The 21,779-nt window shown below is 46.0% G+C and overlaps 1 protein-coding gene across 4 annotated transcripts in view; it reads left to right on the forward strand.

Annotated features, from left to right (window-relative positions):
- The window catches only part of DCAF6 (DDB1 and CUL4 associated factor 6), a 592,636-nt gene that overhangs the window by 148,247 nt on the left and 422,610 nt on the right, over positions 1-21,779 (forward strand). For all 4 annotated transcript variants that reach the window (XM_078658334.1, XM_078658333.1, XM_078658331.1 and 1 more), the window contains exon 4: positions 15,349-15,534. In XM_078658334.1, coding sequence (XP_078514460.1) covers positions 15,349-15,534 — 186 coding nt within the window. The remainder of the gene's footprint in view (positions 1-15,348; positions 15,535-21,779) is intronic.

The raw sequence follows: 21,779 nt of genomic DNA on the forward strand, positions 1-21,779 counted from the left end.
GTCGCGCCGAAGACCAAGGGGCCCGTTGACGCGAAGTCGGTGAAGGGCGCAGAACAAAAGTCTGGGGCCGTGACTCCTAAAGGAAAACCTATCGATCCGAAGCAATCGACGTCTGCGGCAGTGGACAGTGATCGAAGCGCACCAGTCAAGAGTGCTCCTGCGCCTCGTCCGGACACACACAAGTCAGCCACGCTCGGGTCTTCCCCGGGGGGCGGACCAAGGACATCGGTCGGATCGACGAAACCGTCCGCTTCCTTTACGAAGCAGGTCTCGGACTCCCTCAAGCGCCTTAAGGACAAGGCTTTGGCATCGGAACCGAAGACTCCTTCCGCACCGACGCCGGCAGCCGCACCGAAGACCACATCGGCACCGCTCCTCTACACGTTGCCGCCTAAGGTGGCGCCGAAGGCCTTTGCACCGCGGTCGGTGCCCAAGGACGCTGTGTCGACGTCCACTCCACCGGCTGGGACTGTGGATCATCGACACCCTTTGGCTGAAGAACGGTCGGAGCATTTCATCTATGCCGACACCGGGAAACTCACGCTATACAAGAGGAAGATTACTTCACAACCTTTGCAGTCCTTTACCATTCCTCTGAAACGTAAAAAGCCTGCAGCAGAAAAACCAGTTCTTATGGAGAGAATTCTTCCTCAGCATGGGCGGAGTGCAACACCTTCACCCACATACTCTGATGGGGATGGAGGGGAGCAAGATGAGGAGTACAATTTTCCTGCTCATACAGAGCCTGATGAGCAGCAGGACTCATGGATGGACACTGGGGATCAAGGGGACCAGCATACGGTCCAGGATCCCCAGGTTTATAACGTGAAGCCGTCTCCCACTGAGGACTCTGCGGCATTTAATGCCTTAATTGAAAGGGCGGCTACAAACCATAAAGTGGAAATGCATGCTGACCCCGTGGAGGTGGACTTCCTTTTTGACACTTTCTCTACTGCTGAAAAAACCTGTCAAGACTCTCCCAATGTTGAAAGGGGTCCTTAAGCATGCAGCAGACATTTTCAAGGAACCCACAAGATCACGGGTTGTCAACCCACGCATTGAGAAGAAGTACAGACCGGCACCTGGAGACCCGACCTACATCAGGGGCCAGTTGCCTTTGGACTCCTTGGTGGTCTCTAATGCCCGCAAGAGGGCAAACTCCCAAACCACGGGTGAAGCTCCTCCCCTGGACAAGGAGTCAAAAGTGCTGGAGGCATCTGGGAAGAGGGTGGCAGCTCAGGCGGTCAACATATGGCGCATCTCAAACACGCAAGCTCTGTTGGCCAGATACGATAGGGCACACTACGACACCCTAGAGCAGCTGTTACAACACCTCCCAGACCAGTTTAAAGAGGGAGCTGAAATGCTTATCCAGGAGGGGAAGCTCATCTCCAACGCTGCTATAAAGTGTGCGCTAGATGTTGCGGACACGGCAGCGAGAGCGATCAACACTAGTGTGATGTTGAGGCATCAAGCATGGCTCCGCATCTCGGGATTCAAGCCAGAAATACAAACTACTATCCTCAACCAGCCCGTTAATCCAGACAGGTTGTTTGGCCCAGAGGTGGACACCACCCTGGAGAAGATCAAAAAAGATACCGAGACTGCCAAGTCCATGGGAGCTCTCCAGTCACATCAATTTAGAGGGAACACTTTTCGTCGCTCAGGCAATCGAGGTGTTAACAGAGGGCACATGTCGCAGCAGACGCCATTCAATAAAAGTGGTGCGCAATCCTCCTACAGCAAGCAGGGCAGAGGTGGATACAGAGGAAACAGTGCCAAGGGTAGAGGCAGAGGCAACAACAGTTCCCGTTCCTCTGCCGCCAACAAACAGTGACTCCCTGTCACTGCCCCCCGACCATCCAACACCTGTCGGGGGGAGACTCCCAACAGTTCCTGCCCGTCTGGAAGTCCATCACCACAGACAGGTGGGTCAGGAAACGTATCCAGTTCGGCTATTGTTTGGAGCTGACATCCACCCCACCACCCATGCCCCCAAAACACCGTCCGATGTCAGCAGAGCACTTGCACTTATTGCAGCAGGAGGTTCTGGTGATGCTGCAAAAAGGCGCAATAGAGCTCGTGCCAGTAGAGGAAGAAGGCACAGGGGTTTATTCCCTGTACTTCTTAATCCCGAAACAGGACGGCTCACTCAGACCGATTCTAGAGCTACGCCCCTTAAACCAGTACATTCTTTCAGAACACTTCCACATGTTGACACTGCAGCAGGTTCTTCCCTTGTTACAACAGGGAGACTTCCTCGCAACCTTGGACCTCAAGGATGCTTACTTTCACATACCACTCCACCCATCCCACAGAAAGTACCTCAGGTTCACCATCCAAAACAGGCATTACCAGTTCAAGGTACTCCCCTTCGGAGTGACCACTGCTCCCAGAGTGTTCACAAAATGTCTGGCGACAGTGGCGGCACACCTCCGGAGACAGGGTATACATGTCTACCCTTATCTGGACGACTGGCTCGTTCAGACAAAGTCAGCCCAGCAGTGCGCCGCAGATATGTCCCACACCATTCACCTCCTTCACAGTCTAGGATTCACACTGAACTACCCGAAGTCACACCTTCAGCCGGCCCATGTGCGGCAGTATTTGGGCGCGACGATCAATACTCTGGCTGCCACAGCTCAGCCAAACCCAGCGAGGATCGACAACATCCAGGCGCTGATCCAAAAGTTCAGACCGCAACACTCACTCCCGGCGAGAGTGTTCATGCAGTTGATAGGCATGATGGCCTCCTGCATCTTCATAGTCCCGCACGCGAGGCTCCATATGCGTCCGCTCCAAGAATGCTTAGCGCATCAGTGGACTCAGGCTCAAGGACAGTTAAACGACCTAGTGTTGGTGACGGGTCGGGCATACAGCTCTCTGCATTGGTGGAATCCACACAACCTTTGCAAGGGCCGACCGTTCCAGGAGCCTGTGCCACAGATTACACTAACAACGGACGCATCTCTCCAGGGATGGGGGGCTCATGTGCTCCACTACACGGTGCAGGGACTATGGACAACGCAACAACGGAAGATGCACATCAACTACTTAGAGCTGATGGCAATCTTCATGGCTCTCAAGTCCTTCAAAGTACATCTGTGCAACAAAGTCGTGTTGATCCGGACGGACAACATGACAGCCATGTACTACATTCAAAAGCAGGGAGGTACGCACTCTCCACAGTTGTCTCATCTGGCTCAGAGCATGTGGAAGTGGGCCATTCAGAGGAACATCTTCCTCATGGCGGAACACCTTCCGGGCACAGACAATCAGATGGCGGATCTGCTCAGCAGGTACAGCCACCAGATGCACGAGTGGGAGTTACATCCATCAGTACTCCGCCCGTACTTCCAGCAGTGGGGTCATCCAGAGATAGACCCGTTTGCCACGGAGGAAAACGCAAAATGCCAAAGCTTTGCCGCCAGGTTCCCTCACCCACTATCGCAGGGCAATGCGATATGGATGAACTGGTCAGGCAGATTTGCGTACGCTTTTCCCCCAGCGCCTCTCATTCCGCTGGTGGCAAGAAAGCTAAAGCAACACTCGCTGACGCTCATCCTAGTTGCTCCAACGTGGGCGCAACAACCGTGGTACACCACGTTCCTCGAACTCTCCGTGGTACTGCCTCAACGACTGCACCTCACACCCCGGCTCTTAACGCAGAACCGTGGCGACATTCAGCACCCGGATCCGCAGCAGCTCAATCTGGCGATCTGGCTCCTGAGGTCCTAGAGTTTGGCTACCTTGATTTGCCCCCTGACTGCATGGACATCATCCGGGAGGCAAGGAAGCCCACTACCAGAGCTTGCTATGCAGCAAAATGGAAGCGGTTTGTAATCTACTGTACCGAGCACGCTATCAACCCGCTCGATGCATCCATTCCTAATATCATCTGCTATCTGTTGCATCTTTACAAATGCAATCTAGCATACGCTTCCATTCGGATACACTTATCCACCATAGCGGCTTATCTCCAAAACAGGCAGCATCTCTCTGTCTTCAGGGTGCCTGCCATTAAAGCATTCCTGGAAGGGCTGAAGCGGGTCATCCCTCCCAGGACCCCGCCAGCTCCTGTGTGGAACCTCAATGTGGTGCTCACCAGATTGATGGGTCCCCCATTTGAACCTCTGCATTCATGTGAGCTTCAGTTCCTCACATGGAAAGTGGCTTTTCTCATTGCCATAACGTCTCTGAGACGTGTTAGTGAGCTACAGGCGCTCACCATTCAAGAGCCATTTATACAAATTCATTCAAACAGGGTGGTGCTGCGCACTAAACCCAAATTTCTCCCTAAGGTGGTGTCGCAGTTTCATGTCAATCAAACCATCGAACTGCCCGCATTCTTTCCCAACCCAGAAACGGTAGCAGAAAGGATGCTCCATACGCTTGATGTCAAAAGAGCGCTTATGTACTACATTGACAGAACACAACCTTTTAGAAAGACACAGCAACTCTTTGTTGCCTTCGCAGCCCAGCATAAAGGCAACCCCATTTCCAAAGCAGGAATAGCCAGGTGGATCGTTAAGTGTATTCAGATTTGCTATCAGAAGGCTAAGCGCACTTTAACGGTCCACCCCAGAGCACGCTCCACACGCAAGTTGGGGGCCTCCATGGCATTTGTGGGTAACATTCCTTTGGAAGACATTTGTAGGGCAGCCACATGGTCTACACCACATACGTTTACCAAACATTACTGTGTAGATGTGCATTCCAAACAGCAGGCAGCTGTAGGACAGGCTGTTCTTAAAACACTTTTTCAGACTTCTGCAGCTGGCACGGGCGGCCGCCGTTAATGGAGGGACTGCTATGTATTCTATGCTACAGATATAAATTTAGCAGCCCACATGCCTCGAACTGAATATGCTACTTACCAGTATGCATCTGTTCTTGGCATGTAGGGCTGCTAACATTCATATCGCCCGCCCTCCTCCCCGGCGCCCGTAGCGGCTGCAGACTTTTCTTGCATTTAATCTCTAGCATGGCCATCACTTTCACTGTTAAACTCCATCTTTGCCACAATGGCTAAAAACAATCTGGGGATGGAGTCGATGCCCATGCGCACTGTAGTCCAGGGGAGGAGCCACCTATCTCGTGATACTTCGAAGACTCTTCCAGGACAACAATGTGCAATCATCCGGACCCAACACTAGGCGGCGATCTATGCTACAGATATGAATGTTAGCAGCCCTACATGCTAAGAACAGATGCATACTGGTAAGTAGCATATTCATTATAAAGTATAAGAAAAACTTTTGCAAGATGTCCACTGTGTATGCCTGCGCACAGTCTGCCATCATCTGGGGGAATAAATATTGGAAAAGCCAATTTGTTGGCACAGGTATTAAAACTGAGATCTTGCCGATGGCTTTATGAATGCCATTTTCTCATGCCTTTGGTATGTGTTGTTAAGGCAAAACAAAATTGCTGAATTTTAAGCGGTCTGCATTGCCTGGAGAGATCTTGTCTCTTTGGCTAACATCTTCCAAAAGAGATTAAATATCTTCTCTGGTGCTGTGTTTGCAAGGCCTTCCAATTATTAGACTTGAATTATTTGTTCTTCTTGCAATACGTTGCTTATGGGTTTGTGATCTTACTTGCTTCTGGATGGGTGCTAAATCTGAGAGCTTTCTAAAATGTGTCTGCACTTATGTCAAACCTATCTAAGGTTTCTGGGTTTAGTTAGAAATTTGATATTAAAAACTCCTAAGTCATCCAGTAGCATTCTTCAACAATTAAGTTTCTGTTTGCTGCTCTATACGAATGCTATTTTTTTGTTTAATCTGTTGGAAGGCTAACCTCTCAACCTCTTGTGCAGATCTGGTAGTTGGTTCTGACCTGTATATATTACTGTTTGGATATTCGATCGGGATTATATGCTCAAGATTTGTAATCTTTTCATGAGGAAGGCTTGTGTGTACATCAAAACGTATTTGTTCATGTCCACTTCTCTTTGGATAGTTCTATATTGGTACTGTGGTCTACTCATATGCACCTATAGAAGCCCCAGTGATGAAAATGTTACTTACCTATAACTTTTAATCTTCTTCTACAATAAATTCACATGCAGTCCATTGATTCCTTCTAACTGCATTTTTAAAATATAGGATGTATTGGCCTCTTCTTAGCTGTAAATGAAAAAAATTGCCACTGAAAGGCTGTGCCATGTTTTGACTTTTGAATGCAATATGAGATAATGTATATACTCATAACTTGACAGTATATTTGGTATTCAGAGAACAATTCTTTACAGGTTAGTAATGTTTCTAACACAGTCCCAGCCTCATGTTAGACAAGCATTAAAGAAGCTAGTAAGAAGGTGAAGACATCAGAATTTGAAGATATAATGTAATAAGTCCCATTTTATCTTCTATTAATTCCTTTTATGCTTTATATAAATCACCTTTTGTCAATATATTATTGACAGCTTTGTCACAATCCAGCAGAAGGGTGCATAGTTATGGGTGTGTGAAGTTGCTCTTTTTTTTCTTTTGAAACTAGTGAGAGAAATGTATGCACTCCTGCAACATTGGTAATTCAGTGCCTTGCTAGGCAAATAGAGTTTCAAGTGAGAAAACCTGGGCTTACCACTGGTAGCTATGGCACAAAGCAACAGACATCCACTTACAGAAATTCTAGGGGCCTTATTCAATTATGTCAAAGCCCCAGTAGCAATACTTGGAGCTCCTGCAGCCCTACCTGGTGCAGGCCTATTGGAAAAAAACAGTGCCACCTCACCAAGCAAGAAACCCAGTTGAACTAGTTCTGAGCACCTGCCCCTCTTGCGCAGGAATAGGCAGCCACGCAGAAAACCATTAGACAGTTACAGTTAGGGGATAAGACTGCATAACAAGGTTTCCGTATGGAAATCAGAAGTTGTTGCTCGCCCACTGGGCAAAATTCAGTGGTCATGTCTTCATACGTTTTAATGCATCTAACCACACATAGCTTGGCATGATCATTGAAAGTTGGCTACAAGATCAACCTGCAATTACATTTTGTTTATAGGTATACATGGAAAATAACACCTTTCGGGGTGAATACTCTACCGGTAATGTCGAGAGCTCTGACATCCGATGCAGTTCTACAGGATATCTGGCACAAAGCATGGCCAGCCTACTTGAAAGCTCCTTCATGGAAAGGTACTTATTGCCCATCCATGACAAGAGGAGGATGAGCACCTTGAATACATCCTGCAGGGTTGAGTACCTCCGTTCAGGGGGAAGGGATAGGTGTATTCCCCTCATCAGTTTCTGTATCACTGGATTTTCCACTATTGGGGATTCTTCAATTGGGAGATGCCTTGTTGAAATTGCAGATTGGAATGTATTTCCCAACCTGCATTCCAAACCTTCAAATGCCAAAGAAAAGAGAAAGTTCAAGATGTGCAGAAGTCAGACCTCACGGGATACAAATCCCTCTGGATTCACCTGCTCACCCAATGCATCCAAGTGGCCATATTTCTCTTAGTTGTGCCCTCTGCCCGGGTATGATAAGAGCTGTTGAGCGTCCTGTGAAAGTCTAGGGATTTTCCATCGTTCCTTGTGATATTTCCCGCAATAAGATAGAGCTGTCTGTTCAGCACTAGCTGATGTGGGTTTTCCTGAGGGTCCAGGAGAAGATCCGGAATAAGGGGGAGAAGGATTGGAGAGTTTAAAAAAGTTGTGACCTCCAATTCGGTGTGATTACCACCAAATCTGCTTTCTGTCTCCTCACTTGCGCTGATAATCTAGTGATCATGGCAAAAGGGGGAAGGTCTACCCTTCCTCTCTGCTCCAATCCTGGAGAAAGGCATCCCCTGCTACCACCTGAGAATCCAGTCTGCAGCTAATGAACCTTTCCAATTGGTGATCCAGTCTTAACTCAAGCAGATTTCACCATGAATGGGCCCCACATATTCCCTATTACTTCGAAAGTTGCCAAGTGTAGTTTCCTCAGACTCATGTCCTTAGGTATCTGGCATTCCAATCCACCCCTTTGTTGTCCTTGCTGGTATGATGTTCCGCTATCACTGAGATGTTGTTCAGGCAAATTTGCCAAAAACGTTTGGCCTGATCCGTGAGGGTCTTTGACTTTGTCGCTCCTAAATGCTTGATATAGCCCATGGCTGAAATGTTGTGCAATTTTAGTAAAACGCATCACTGTACCCTCCCTTAGTGCAGCAGCACATTGTGGACTAGCCCACTGAAAAGCTCCAGACAAGAAAATATGTAACTGTTGTTCTTGTGCAGACCATTGTCCCCCTGTGGAGGAATCGCAGTGCGGAGCACTCCAGCCCATTTTGCTGGTGTCAGATTCTAAGAATATATCTGAACTGGAACTGAAGATTGCTCTCTAATTCTGTGCTTCCATGTGAGATTGCCACCACTTCCTCTCTTCTCTGACCTCCTCCAAGACGGGAATGCGTTCAGAGTATGTCAGACCTTTGGGTGAACGATGAGATTTGGGGTGTTGAAGGACCCTGTAGTGGAGTGGACCTTGAACGATTTCCTGAATGGATGACAAAAGCTGACTTGCTACCCTTGCAGTCTGCCTCTGGGAGGTCTGTACCTTGGATACAGTTTTGCGGACTTCCTGTCTGATCTTTGCGATCTTCTATGGCATGCTCAATGTGACTTTGCGAGAACATATTATGAAACCCAGAACGCTTTTTGTTTGAGCTGGAGAAAGCGGCAATTTCTGTGCATTGATGACATACCCCAGAACTTCTAGGAGTCGGACTGTCATTTGGTGTTGTTACCAAAGTCTCCTCAGGCATTTGTCTAGAAGGAGGATATCGTCCAAATACACTGATGCGAATTCCTTGGCCCCGTAGGGTGTGATTTGAAGGGTAGTGATTTGAATTTCTATGTTTGGTTCTCCCGTATGAACTGTAAGAATCTGCAGTGCGGTGGGAAGATGGGTACAGTGAGATTTGTGTCCTTTAAGTCCGGCCGCCCCATCCAATCGAACGGCTGTAAGACATCCCTCAGAATGTAGATCCCTTCCATTTTGAAGTGGCGATACACAAGCCACTCGTTGAATTCCCGGAGGTTGATTACGGGTCGTTGATCCCCATCTCTTTTGTTTACCAAAAACAAATTGCTGACAAAACCCCTTAGATGAAGCACAGAACGAGAAATAGCTCCTTTTCTGAAAAGATCTTCCACTTCCTGCGTGATCAGGAGAGAGACGTGTTTTGAAAAGTAAGGAGGTAAGAACATTTTCTTTGGCGGGTAGTCCTGTAGAACTCGATGTGTATACCTCGACTGTCTGTAAGACCCAGGCATCTGACGTAATCTTTTTCCCAGTTGCGAGCAAAATGAGCGAAGCATCCTCCCACTCCTAGTTGAGAAGAAAGGAGAACACTTAACAGAGCTGGAGACCTGGGACATTCCCAGGAATCCTCCCCTGACTCATGGTGTTATTTTGAGCCATTGGAAGGGAAGAATCCTGTGAATCTCGCTGGATCTTGCCACTGTCAGTGACGAGAGCCTTGGCCTGTTGTTGGGGCTGAAGAGAGGGAGCAGCAGGTCGAGCGCCCTCTGCCACAATGGACCTAGGCGAGAATCTTAGTCGAGAAAATGTGCTTCTGGGCTTTTTCTAAGGAAGTGAAGGTGACCACAAACTTCCCTAACTCCTTAGCAATGGGCTCCCTTAACCGTCCTCACTGTGCAATGGGTCCTGCCTCAGAGGAAGCCAGGTCATCTTATTTTGGCTCAACCATTATGAGTAGGGGCCTCCTGTGTGCGCATTGTGCTCACCCCAACAAGGCATTCCCTAAAAAAATAATTGTGCATTGTGCCCACCCCAACAAGATTCCCAGGGAAATAAAAGATCCAGATTGCTTGGCCTCTTTGACTATGTTCAGGATTTTCGTGGGTGGCCCTGTAATATCCAGTAGTTTTTCTTGGCAAGATTCCCATGAGCGATCAATGCCTTTCTTTGGATCCTGGATGAAGACACAGAAGATCGTGGCAGTCCTAGTGTCAATTTCTGGGGTCATGGCTTCCTTGCCTTCTAGGGAGGGGTGGGTGCATTTGGCCCGAAGGCTGACGCGGGCCTCCTTTCCCAAGGGTTTCCGCAATCTGCTAGCAACATTAGCTGCAACTTTTTTGGCTGGAGACCATTACAAGGAACGGGGGATGCAGTAAATCATCCGGGTCCAGCATATCTGACGTATCTGACTCTTTGGTTAAGGAAACAGAAGACAATTTCCCTCTCTCAATGGAAGCCACGTCCTGGAGGAGCTGAGTCACTGTCCAATTCTTCATGAGAATCTTCAGAGTCTAAGGGGTGAGGACTATCTGGAGTGGATGGTGAGGGAACCGACCCACTTAGGCCCTTGCCTGCTTAGGAAGGAATCAGAGTGTCTGGGTGGTCTGAGAGGGTTAGGGATTCTGACAAGAACGCCCGCTTAAAGTTGTCAAAAGCATCTGTAGCCACGCCCTGCATGTGTTTACGCTTGCTTCCCACCTTTGAAGGGGGAGCGTCAAGAGATCCTGACTGTTGAGAATGGAGTAGAGGTTGGGCCCTAGGGCATATCATGAGAAGAGGTTCTGGGTAGCAATAGCCTAACTGTAGTAATTTGCGTTCCAGAGGCACAGTAGCTGAAGTGACCCCCTGGTGTATTGGCACATCCACTGCGTCGCAGAACCTGTCATAAAACGGAAAATAGGGTGGGTCAGTATCCTCCTCCATATGTTTTGCCTGAGTGTGTTGCATATTGGAGCACTGGAGGTAGAATTGTCATAATGAAAGCAGTTACGGGCTGCAATGTGGAACTGGGGTGCAGCTGATATGGGAGTCGAATGCTCAATATGGGGCTCGCTTCGAGACAGAAGCGCCCTCTTGCTCTCACTAGAGCTAAACACCTGGGCCTGTCCCCATTGTAAATACAGGCTTGATGCCAGTAGGATAATACAGACCCCAGTGGGGCGTCAGTTGAATGAGGTGTTGGAGATTATCTGTACTAATACTGACCCACCTGCGGGCATCATTACCGCCCTGTATTAATTTATTATGCCTATTAGCATCAGTACTGACACCAGTGAGGGGGCGTTACTCTCCAGGTGTCGAAGGGAGGTCAGGCTCTCTCTGTGGTGACGGCACTCTCATAGCTGCCAAGAATTCAGGTTGCTATGTGTGACATTTCATAATTTCAGTTTAATTAGGAGTGACATTAGACGACTGGCAAACTTGTATCCACAACTGACATTGCAACGACTATGAGTGACACTTTCTTGTGAGCAAAATTAAGCAATGAAAACCAGGGAAACATATACTTATCATAGATTGCACCCATTTGAGCAACAAGAAACTCTAGGAAGTCAGTGAACTAAATAAAGTGTGCTAACAGCAGGCAGCTGTAAACTGAGCAGAACTAGACTGCGTGACTGCACAGTTCTTAGACTCAGTACACTACCAGCCAGGGGTCAGGCAGCTCGGAATGATTGAAGCATTAATTTTATTTTTTAATAGCAGCCATGACAAGTTAGCTGAACTACTACATACCTGCGCCGCGGGCTCAGGCAGACACACTCACTTGAAGTTTTGAGGCGAGCTGGCGCTGCAGTAGTTGGCGGACCCCTGACTCAGCCGGGCCTTACACTCACTGTCTCAGCCACTAGCACCAGTAGGGTCGGGTCTGTTTGCAGGATATCAGGGGCATGCGAGCAGCACCCTATGTTATTGTTGAAATGCTTGACTCGCTTGCATGTGTCCAAGCGGGTTCGTCATCATGCTATGTTATTGTTTGTAATTTGTGACTTGCGCATGCAGCGGACTGAGGGCGGATTCTAACTGTAACAAGTTAGTTGCGATTGAACTTCTGAACCAGCTGGACGCTGCTTGTTTGTGAGCGATTGGATTTGTGGAATGAAGCTACCTTTTTGCACTTACTCTCCTTTGTGGACCTTCTACTTCATTGCATTTTCCGACTGATTTCCTTCTTTGCCCACTGCTGCAGCCACGCTTTGGTGACTTTCAGATTTTCACCTGGGTGTGACGGCGTTCAGTTTTTTCGCTGGAACCCCCCTGCTTGAGAAGCCACCCCATCAGTGTGTGCTGTTGTGGAATAAAGCTACCTTTTCCACTTCCTCTCCTTGTTGACCTTCAACTTCATTGCAGAAACCACTGTGGGGCCTACCGCTGCAGTCTGTGGTTCACACAGCCACCTGGAGTGGCCCAGGTCAGGTCACAGGATTCATAACCATGGAGTGAGCTGTGCCACCATTGCTGCCAGCAGCCAAAACTTTATATTTTCTCAAACTGCAGCCCGCTCGTGCTGCAGGCGAGAGAGTCCGCCTTTTACAGAGTCTGACCCTCAATGTCCTCACCACACTGGCTGACACTGTCTCCATAGTAGCCAATGGGCACTGACTACTGACGTCAGTGAAATGTATTGCCTTGTGGAAATCCTATTGAGTTACATTGTATCCCCAGAGCAGCGTCCACCTGGCTGCCATTCCAGCTGCTTTCAGTCTGTAAATGGGGCATAAGCGGCCTGCGCTCCGGCTTGCCTGCTGAGGAGGCGCTATAATGCGTGACTGTGCATTTCAGTGCAGTGATGTGGACCACCACACTGAAATGCATTAATCTAACGCCTAATGCCTGGTGCTTGTCAGGGTATCACTCTAAATTTGAAATGAGTTTGTGCATGTCGATAAAGAGCTGATCGCGTCTCTATGGTGCGCGATATTCATGTACACTGAGCTCCCGCCGGTAGGTGTAGGCCACAACAGCACCAGCATGGCCTGCTGAGAAATTAAAAATCTGCGCCAAAAGAGGAGCACTGAAATGCGCTGCCGTGGCGTCCTCTGTGAAGGAGAGAAAGTTAGTCATGTGACAATTTGATATGCAAATACCACTAAACACCATAGCAGACGAATTGAGAATGAAGCTTATGGCGGAAGAGCAGCGAAGAAAGAGGGGCCTGACAATGTGTTTTCCCTGGGTTTCATGGGAAAGGTAGTTTATTGTTCCTTGTTGAACATGACTGCTGTTGTAAAATAAAGTGAAGAAAACAAGCATAATCCTCACTTCCGATCCTGAAATAGAATTAAAAAACAAATAAAAATAATTCACACACGGCCTACAAAGAGGCTAGTTTTTTCTTAATTGAGATAGATTTATTGTTCACGTCATGTTTAATTGACATTTTATATTGTGTTCTCACATGGTATATTTGTGCCCATTCTTACAAGCTGTTGTGCTCAGTTTCTCGAGGCCTCTTTTCCTAAAAATTATTTTGGTAAATTCTATTTTATATATGTTTTGGGCTTTGTTGCTGGCTATTAGTCAACCACTTACTTGTGCTGTGACTATTGCAGGGTTTCTGAGTTCTGCAGAATTTGTTCATGGCCGTTAGCATGACGAAATAATGTCAGACTTGGCTCGCGGGTGGAGGGGGGGTTGTGCGGGGAGCAGGCGCGCAACACCCATTGGGCTCACGAGGTTTCAGTCCCCCCGTCGTGTGTGTCAGCCCGGGCTGACACAGCTTTGCGGGCTGGCGAGCATCTAATTGCAGCCGCACCCAAGTACTTAACAGGTCTTTAAAAGACCATTTACTTGTAAATTAGGTTTTTGGTGTGTTTTCACCCCTTCTTACAGCTACTCTGTCTATGGTTGGAAGAACTGCCCCCCCCCCGAAATATTTTTCAGCCCCCCCCCCCGAAATTTGGCTCTAGTTGCCCGCCTGGCGGGTGGTGGGAGTAAGGGGGAATTTAAAAATACAAAAAAACTTACTGCACTGGTTCCCGTGCCGCCTCCGCTCCTGTCTGCGTTTTCCTGGTGCGCCTGCTTTCCTGCCTCAGGCAAGCACATTAAGCAGGCAGCCTCCCCTCCCAAAGCCAATCACAACACTGCAATGGCAGCGTTGTGATTGGTCAGGACGGCACCCAGCCAGACACCATGGGGCAGGCCATTTTCTCTATGTAATTTACAACAAGGGGTGGTGAGGGACAGAGTCTCTGAATTAAGCAGAATACTCTCACCCAGTCCAAAGATCAGGGCTAGATCCAACACCGTTTTTTAGCTCATTGCACCATCCCAGTTTCAGAACCTGGCTGTATGCAAATTAGTCTGTTCCTGTCCCAGTGCATGATGGGAACAGGGCAAACCAAACTACAAAAGCCAATTCTTACACTGGGAAGGAAACAAGCTTCCGGGGACCGGTTTCTGGGATGGTGCAATGAGCTAAAAAACGGTGTTGGATCTAGCCCTGATCTCTTGACTGGGTGAGAGTATTCTGCTTAATTCAGAGACTCTGTCCATCACCACCCCTTGTTGTAAATAATTTTGTCCACCCTAAGCGTGGAAGGGTATACTCAGATGTGAGTCCCTTGCTCATTGCACCATCAGGATTCAAGCAAGCCGGGCCGAAGACGGCTGAAATGCCAGAAACCGGTCCCCGGAAGCTTGTTTCCTTCCCAGTGTAAGAATTGGCTTTTGTAGTCTGGTCTGCCCTGTTCCCATGATGCACTGGGCCAGGGACAGACTAATTTGCATACAGCCAGGTTCTGAAACTGGGATGGTGCAATGAGCTAAAAAACGGTGTTGGATCTAGCCCTGATCTCTTGACTGGGTGAGAGTATTCTGCTTAATTCAGAGACCCTGTCCATCACCACCCCTTGTTGTAAATAATTTTCTCTATGTAGGCTGCAGCCTACATAGAGAAAAGGTAGAGTGCGCATGACTGCTTAGATCGGACCGAGAGGGCCAATCAAACAGTCAGGACACTCCGAGTGGTGCAAGCCACTCCTCCCCGACCTGTCCACCCACCTGCCCCCAACCAGGCATACCCTCCCACCCGCCCCCAACCAGGCATACCCTCCCACCCGCCCCCAACCAGGCATACTCTGCCTTCTGCTTTCTCGCAGCGCGAGAAGCAGAAACATAAAATTGTATTTAAAATACTATTCTATGTTTCTGCTTTCTCGCACTGCGAGAAAGCAGTGGGGCGATGCTCCTCCGCCTTAATAGAGGAGCCGCCCCTGAATAATGTTCAGGAACAATAGACTTGTGAAAGCTGTATTGACAATGATGTCGGCCGTTTGTGTCTGTGAGAATGAACACAAAGAAAAGTGAAATCTACATGTGAATTATCTAGTGCACATTTAAATTGAGAAAAGCATGCATTTCATCCAAGAACGAATTCCCTATATATGCTTGTGTTTGGATGAGGTAATATTTTGGTTTGCTATTTTGAATTCCACAACAAAATATTTTAAAACAATGTTAAATTATATAGTTTGTTAAAAGAAATAGGTACAATTGTAACAGGTGAATGTTTCCTTATTGCCATACATTTGTTTGCACATATTGTATTTCATTTGCATCAGTGTAAAACATCTTTTTGTTATTCAGATTTTGACAACAATTCGCTCAGGACATAGAGCGAATATATTTAGTGCAAAATTTATGCCACAAACCAATGACAAACAGATTGTGTCCTGCTCAGGAGATGGAGTCATTTTTTACACTCATGTTGAACAAGCGGCAGAAAACAACAGACAAAGCCAGTTTACATGTCATTATGGAACAGCCTATGAGGTACTGTAAACAAAATGTATTTGTCTTTTTCAATTGGTTTGCATTAATGGATAGTAAAGGTTATCCCTCACTGAATGTGTCTGAATGTTATATGTGTCTAGTACTGAAAGAAAAGCTGATTCAAGTTTGCTGGTCATCTAAGGGCCAAAAATAATCTGACATTGAAGGAAGTAGATGTTGCAGAATTTCCACTGTAGAAATTAAGAGACACAGACTCCGTTTTAGAGGTATAGGTAATAAAAATTAATAAAAATGGAAGCATGAACGAGGCAATGGAGATGGTAGGGATCTGAGTAAATGTGAGATCAACAGTGTAAAAAAGGACATAGAATGAGGTAAACTGGTGAAAAAATAATTTGGGGATCGGACTAGAGATTTTGAGGCAAACAACAAGATACGGTTATGTGTGGAAATTAATGGAGAGTTCAAATTTAAATGAGAATGGGCGGATTAGAGCAGAATGATGACTTTTTAAAAAAAATTGATTTTGGAATGTGCTACACCAGCAAAGCAACAAGACAGCATGCAGTCAGGGAGTAGATACGTAGTGGAGCTGTTCAATTAGACAATCCAATTCTTCATAATGCAACAGTTAAGTTAGGAACAGGGGTAGAGTTATGGGGGTGGAGAAGGAGGTGAGGGTTTAGCGGAGGAGTGCAGGGGAAGAGGACAGAAAAAACTGAATGATGGCAGCAGGGGATGTTTGGTGTGGAAAGAAACAGGCAAGTAAAGGATTTGTAGTGTGCAAAGTGCATTGGGACGTAAGCAAAGGTGATTCATGCTAAAAAAAAAGGCCAACATTAAGTAACCGAGGCAAAAAGGCCAACATTAAGTAACCGAGGCAAAAAGGCCAACTCACTACAAGACCAATGCACACCTTACTATTGAAGAAAATATTACAAGTATGGTATATGAGTGTGAGACAAGTCAGACACACTGGCCATTTAGTGTCTGAACATTTTATTCAATATATTGGAAAAACCTATGCCCAGAAGAACTCCAAGACAGTGGGTTAAATAAGCATTAAGGTTGTCCAATGTAAATGAGTATAATACATGAAACTGTTCTGGCTTGTATTCTGCGTTATCTTATTTATTCTAGATTCCTTTGTGGTGCAAATAAGACAGCAATTCTTATGTGAAAGACCAAGAGCAGCCAACATGAGTTTCGTCCGTTTGACTTTCTCAGGGCTGAGTAGGTCAATTTACAAAGTGTAGATAGAATAAGGTCTCCCATGCGTTGTCGCTGGGATTGCTAACTTCTTGTGATCAAATTGACTAGGTATAGACTCTGCAACTCCATGTAGTAATGGTGGGTCTGTCAAACACTGTCAGTTCAATGGTCATCGGGCTTCGTCTTCACAGTAGATAGGTCCTGGTGGTTTTTTGTAAGGATGGAACCCTTCGCATATCTTCTATCAATTGAGAGAGGGTACACACCCTGCAGTGTTCAAGAAGAAAAATGCCGACTCATTGTCACCACAAGGAAATCCAGAACAGCAAGGAAAGAGAAAACTGATTTTATTAATGCAAAGCCTTTACGATTAGGGTATGTGTTCTTGGGAAATATAGTGAGCTATGAGATCAGCTTGCAGAACTGACAGTGGTTTCATTATAAAAATGTTTACGTGTATTTGTAAATTTTAACTATTTGTGGTTATTTATAATGACCTCTGTTGTATGTGAATGCTCACAGAAGAAAGAAAGCAATATTGCTGATTGTGCAAGCATATATTTGTTCATGCAAAAATCTGCCACTCAATAAAACACAGTTTCACTTATTAAAATCTTTTTCTTCTGTTTTTTCTAGTGAATGAATATTTTTCCCCATGGAGAAACATCTTTCTCTACACACTTTTTTGTGAGGGTCCTGCACCTTCCCACTCTGCAAAATGTTTTCCTCATGCCTTTTTTAGTACATTTCTGGGCGGTTTTCTGAGCAGGCGTGGGTTGCAGAGGACTTGGTGATTACCCTTATACATTTAAGTTTTGTTGTGTATATCCACAAACTCAAATGGGATTCACGCTCCAATATTACCAATTTCCATGTGCTTCTAGCTCCTATGAATAGATTTGCTCACATAAAGACTTCAAGTAAGTAAATCTTCTAGGAGTGTAAAACCAACTTTTGCATATATTCACCAAACTTGCACACATAAATAGGTTTGATATTCAGAGGATGCCATGCTCTACATGGCAGAGTACAAGATACGAGGCTGATCTAGTTACTGGTGGCCCTCATCAGGTAAGTCGAATGGCAAGTCAAAGAAGGAGCACACAAAACATAAGCTGAGCTCAGACACTCCCACTCTTGGGGAAGGTCACGCTTTTGGTATTTGCAGAACCCAGCTCTGTCTACCTGTGTTGAAACCCGTACTTAATCTGGAGCCACTGTGCCCCAAGCTTCCCTGGTCATCATCAGCTCTGTACTAGGCTGTGGCCTTCAAGCAGGCCATGCTGAAGATTTTCAGCTCCTGTTCCCCCATGGCATGCTTTGTGGTCCCATGTAACCTTCAGGTCCCCCAGTTGCCTGTGCTGGTGCACCCTCCCCTGATGCCGACTGACCCGACTCGCTCCTCCCCACTACTGGCTTGTGCCTCTACTCCTATGTGAAGGCATCACCGGATGTTGCTTCATTGGTCCTGCCTTTGATTCTGACAACATGGGCAATGGACCGTTCTTCAGAGTAGGTGCTCCTCATGAATCTCTACACAATCATTACAGCGCAGCATAGTGTAGAAGATGACTCACCTTTTGTTCCACTTCCCTAACATCAGTATATCAAGAGGATGGAAGCCATTTTTGTCTCTGATTATGACACAAATCAAATGCCTGACCTAGTCCATCACAATGAGAATGAAGATGACATGGAAGACAGTATGCTTGCTCTTCATTATACTGATGCTGTTCTTTATCTAGATTTTCTATAATGCTAGTAGCCCATTCCCTTACCCTGCTTCTCTTCTGGAGTCTCTGCATGGACTCTCTGCTGAGAAAAGTGCCTCCTTTGTGGTTTTTACTAGGAGGGCTGTCAAAACTACCTCTTCCAACTGAGGAGACTAAAGTATACCAATGTACAGAGCTCATTGACTGCCTTCAGCTGAGCCTCTCTTGTTTTTCAAAAGGGCTTTGGTTAATTCTATATAACAGCCTGACCCAAACCATTTTCAGCTCCGGTAATGTGTTCTCCCATTAGTAGACGACATACTGTGGCACCTTGGGACCCAGAGGTCATAACACAGCACCCTACACTAAGAGCCTTGTGGTGCAGGGTAAACTCTTTCTCTGCTTCTGGCTTGCTTTTTCCACATCCTTTGGAAAATGGCACATGAGGTCTTTTCAACATCAGTGAAGGATATTTGTGTATCCTTTACTCTGATGGTGCAGGATGAGCGGAGCTCCATCAAAGGGCATGTCCGGCAAGGAACTCTTGACATCGCCAGATAATCTAGTGGCATGCATCCAAACATGTCTGTGCATGATGATACAGATTCCCAAACAGTAGGCAACCAAGTCAGTAATGTCTAGACCAGAGAGTAAGATCATCTTGACTCTGACTAGGGTTTACATACCGACCCAACTTGATTGCCACAATGTTCCATGGCGTCTTATCTCCTCCTTCACCTTGATCGTCCTCTGCCCTGTTCGGTTTATATGTTTTCCCTTTCTATATTGGGCATCCAGTCTTAATTCCATACATCAGCTTATTTAGACTGTATTAGCATACTGACTTCATAAATGGACTGCATAAATCCTCCTACATGCCTTTTATTAGCACCCCTCACTCCCCTCCATTGGTCTTTTCATAAGATGATTGGACCTTATCTAGTTCTGCTCTTCCAAACATAGACAACCGCCATGGCCAAAACATTACTTCTCTTTGCGGGGAGGTATGAATCCACCCAAAACATTGATTTACAACATAACAGCATATACTTATGTTTTCTTGAGTGAACCATCTTGATTCTTACACACACTTTTTAACAATCCTGCCCCAATCCATTGATGTTTTCATTTCTGAATGGACCCAATCTTTTCCTGCCCTTCCCTGCATAGCTGCCCACCATGACAACAATGTCCCTTCTGACAGAGGGCAGCCTTCCAATACAGGCTTACCAGCATAAACTGAGTGGCGTATGCAATATTTTCACAATGCATACAAACCGCAGTAGACACCCCTTCACTAAGGACATGGCAGCAACATACTGTTAGAAAGACTTCTTACATATGTATGCCCATAATCCAAGGACCAGTTACACTGACTCTTCCTTCTCTTTGTTCTTATATTCTTTCTTGTGGTTTCCTTTTTTGCTTTATTTTGAAGGCCAGTAAATGCTTTCACCTGCTTTAATTATTGTTTCTCTTGAGCTCAGGTACAATACAGTTTTTAATTGTACTCATTCTCCTTAATGGCACTTATTGAAGATCCCTGGGAGTGGGACATTTTACCCCTGTTGCTTGAATATGGCAAATTAGAAATCCTAGGCCCATCAAAATCTGACCAATGAAGATACATATCATTTCCCTTACAAGCCTCATTACATCAGCTAGTTGAGCAGGTCAGACCAGGCAGATGAACTAATAACTTTCCATCTCTTTAGTTTTAAACTGCTTCATTTCTGTCTTTCCTACCTTTCCCTCAATCTAACAGCTGACCATACAACCTCATTCATCAGATAGACCTTTGTAACACTGGACCAAATACCTGGTAAACAAAAACATACTCTACAGTTGTTTTCCCACTTACAAGCCCATTCAAACTGCACTTGAGGTCGGTGACAACTTCTTTGTGGGACTATCCAACAGGGTTCACCCCTTTTCACTGTCACTATTTGGTAAATCTGTTTATTGTACATTTGTCTTATGACAACTTGACAAACGTCAAACCCAACAATGGACCCTGTTGTTGTGGCATGTCCAACATTCGCACCATTATATTTGTCTCTTTGACAGTAGAGAGTCCAATATCAGGGTCAGACCCGGCACTTCCTGGGACCCAGTCAATGACTTGCTCCACTGGTTTCCATCTATGTCTTATCCCTACGTGGATGCATCTCGAGGCCTTCCGGCCTCCGTGATTCTCATTATTCAATCATTGTCCAACCCCAGCCTTAGTCCTCACACCTTGGGAAACTTATGCGGGCACACTGTGGCTGTGTATACTAGCTCTTCAACTTGTGGCAGCAGTCCTTACCATCTACACATCATAATATCAGCAGGATATGATGTCTCTGTTGGCAATCACCCATGCCCTGTTACACAGTAGGAGAGTGTAGCGATCAAGGGTTAAAACTCCTCATATCCCCAGATTTATTCATTGGAAGGTAAGTTGTACTGTTTTACCCACTGCAGATTCCACACTGTCAGTGTTTGAAGTGTTTTTGAATTGTGGAAATTACATATTCAGGGGTGTGGAATTTAATGAGATATCTACTTGTCCATGAGGCAGGTTGCTTCATAAATCTAATTGTCCCGTAACAAAATCCACTTGTCCCTTGGTGGCATGTAGTGTGGCGAAAAATTATAGCAGCCATCTAATTATATAGGAGCTCTGATATAGCCTCTCTGATTATGCCAGGGCTCATACCATATTACTGTTTGAATACTTGCAATCCCCTTAGGTTGCCACTTTTCCACATATCTACATACTGGGGCTGAAGGTAGTGGTAAGCAATAGTTCTAGGGTTAGAATGCTCTTTTGAATCTGTGCAAACCTACTAATGTGCACGTTTTAAGGGTTTTCAACAACTCTTCTCCAATCTTTTTCCATACCGACAAATGTTGGAAATTTACTTGTGAAAATGTCAGACGTAAACCTTTTTCCAGAGTTGGGAAAAAAGTGGTTGGGGGGAAAGTGAACTTGCAAACACTATGATTTTTGCAAGAGCAAATCTACACATGCATATTTGCTCATGATAAAATGCAGTTCCGAAATATTTTCTAGCAGTTCTATTTCTTGTCCTACTTCTATAAATTCTTGGAAAATCACAATAGCTGCTTAGCTGCGCTTTATACAAGGACATATACCATGGGTGCACTTTTGAGAATTTCTTTAATAATTAGACCCCTAATTTGGTCTGACAATGACCAAGACCTTTTGTGTTTATTAAAATTATGTCTCTCTCCTCCATCTGAATCGGCTGGCTTCACTCTGAGTGACAGCATTCTGCTCTTTCAGGAGGACATCAGCACACAAAGTAGTTTTGTTTAGTGCTAGTAAATATTGTGGCATTGTGTGCTTTTTGA

The sequence above is a fragment of the Lissotriton helveticus genome, chromosome 8, assembly GCF_964261635.1.
Source record: "Lissotriton helveticus chromosome 8, aLisHel1.1, whole genome shotgun sequence".
Classification (NCBI taxonomy): Eukaryota; Metazoa; Chordata; class Amphibia; order Caudata; family Salamandridae; genus Lissotriton; species Lissotriton helveticus.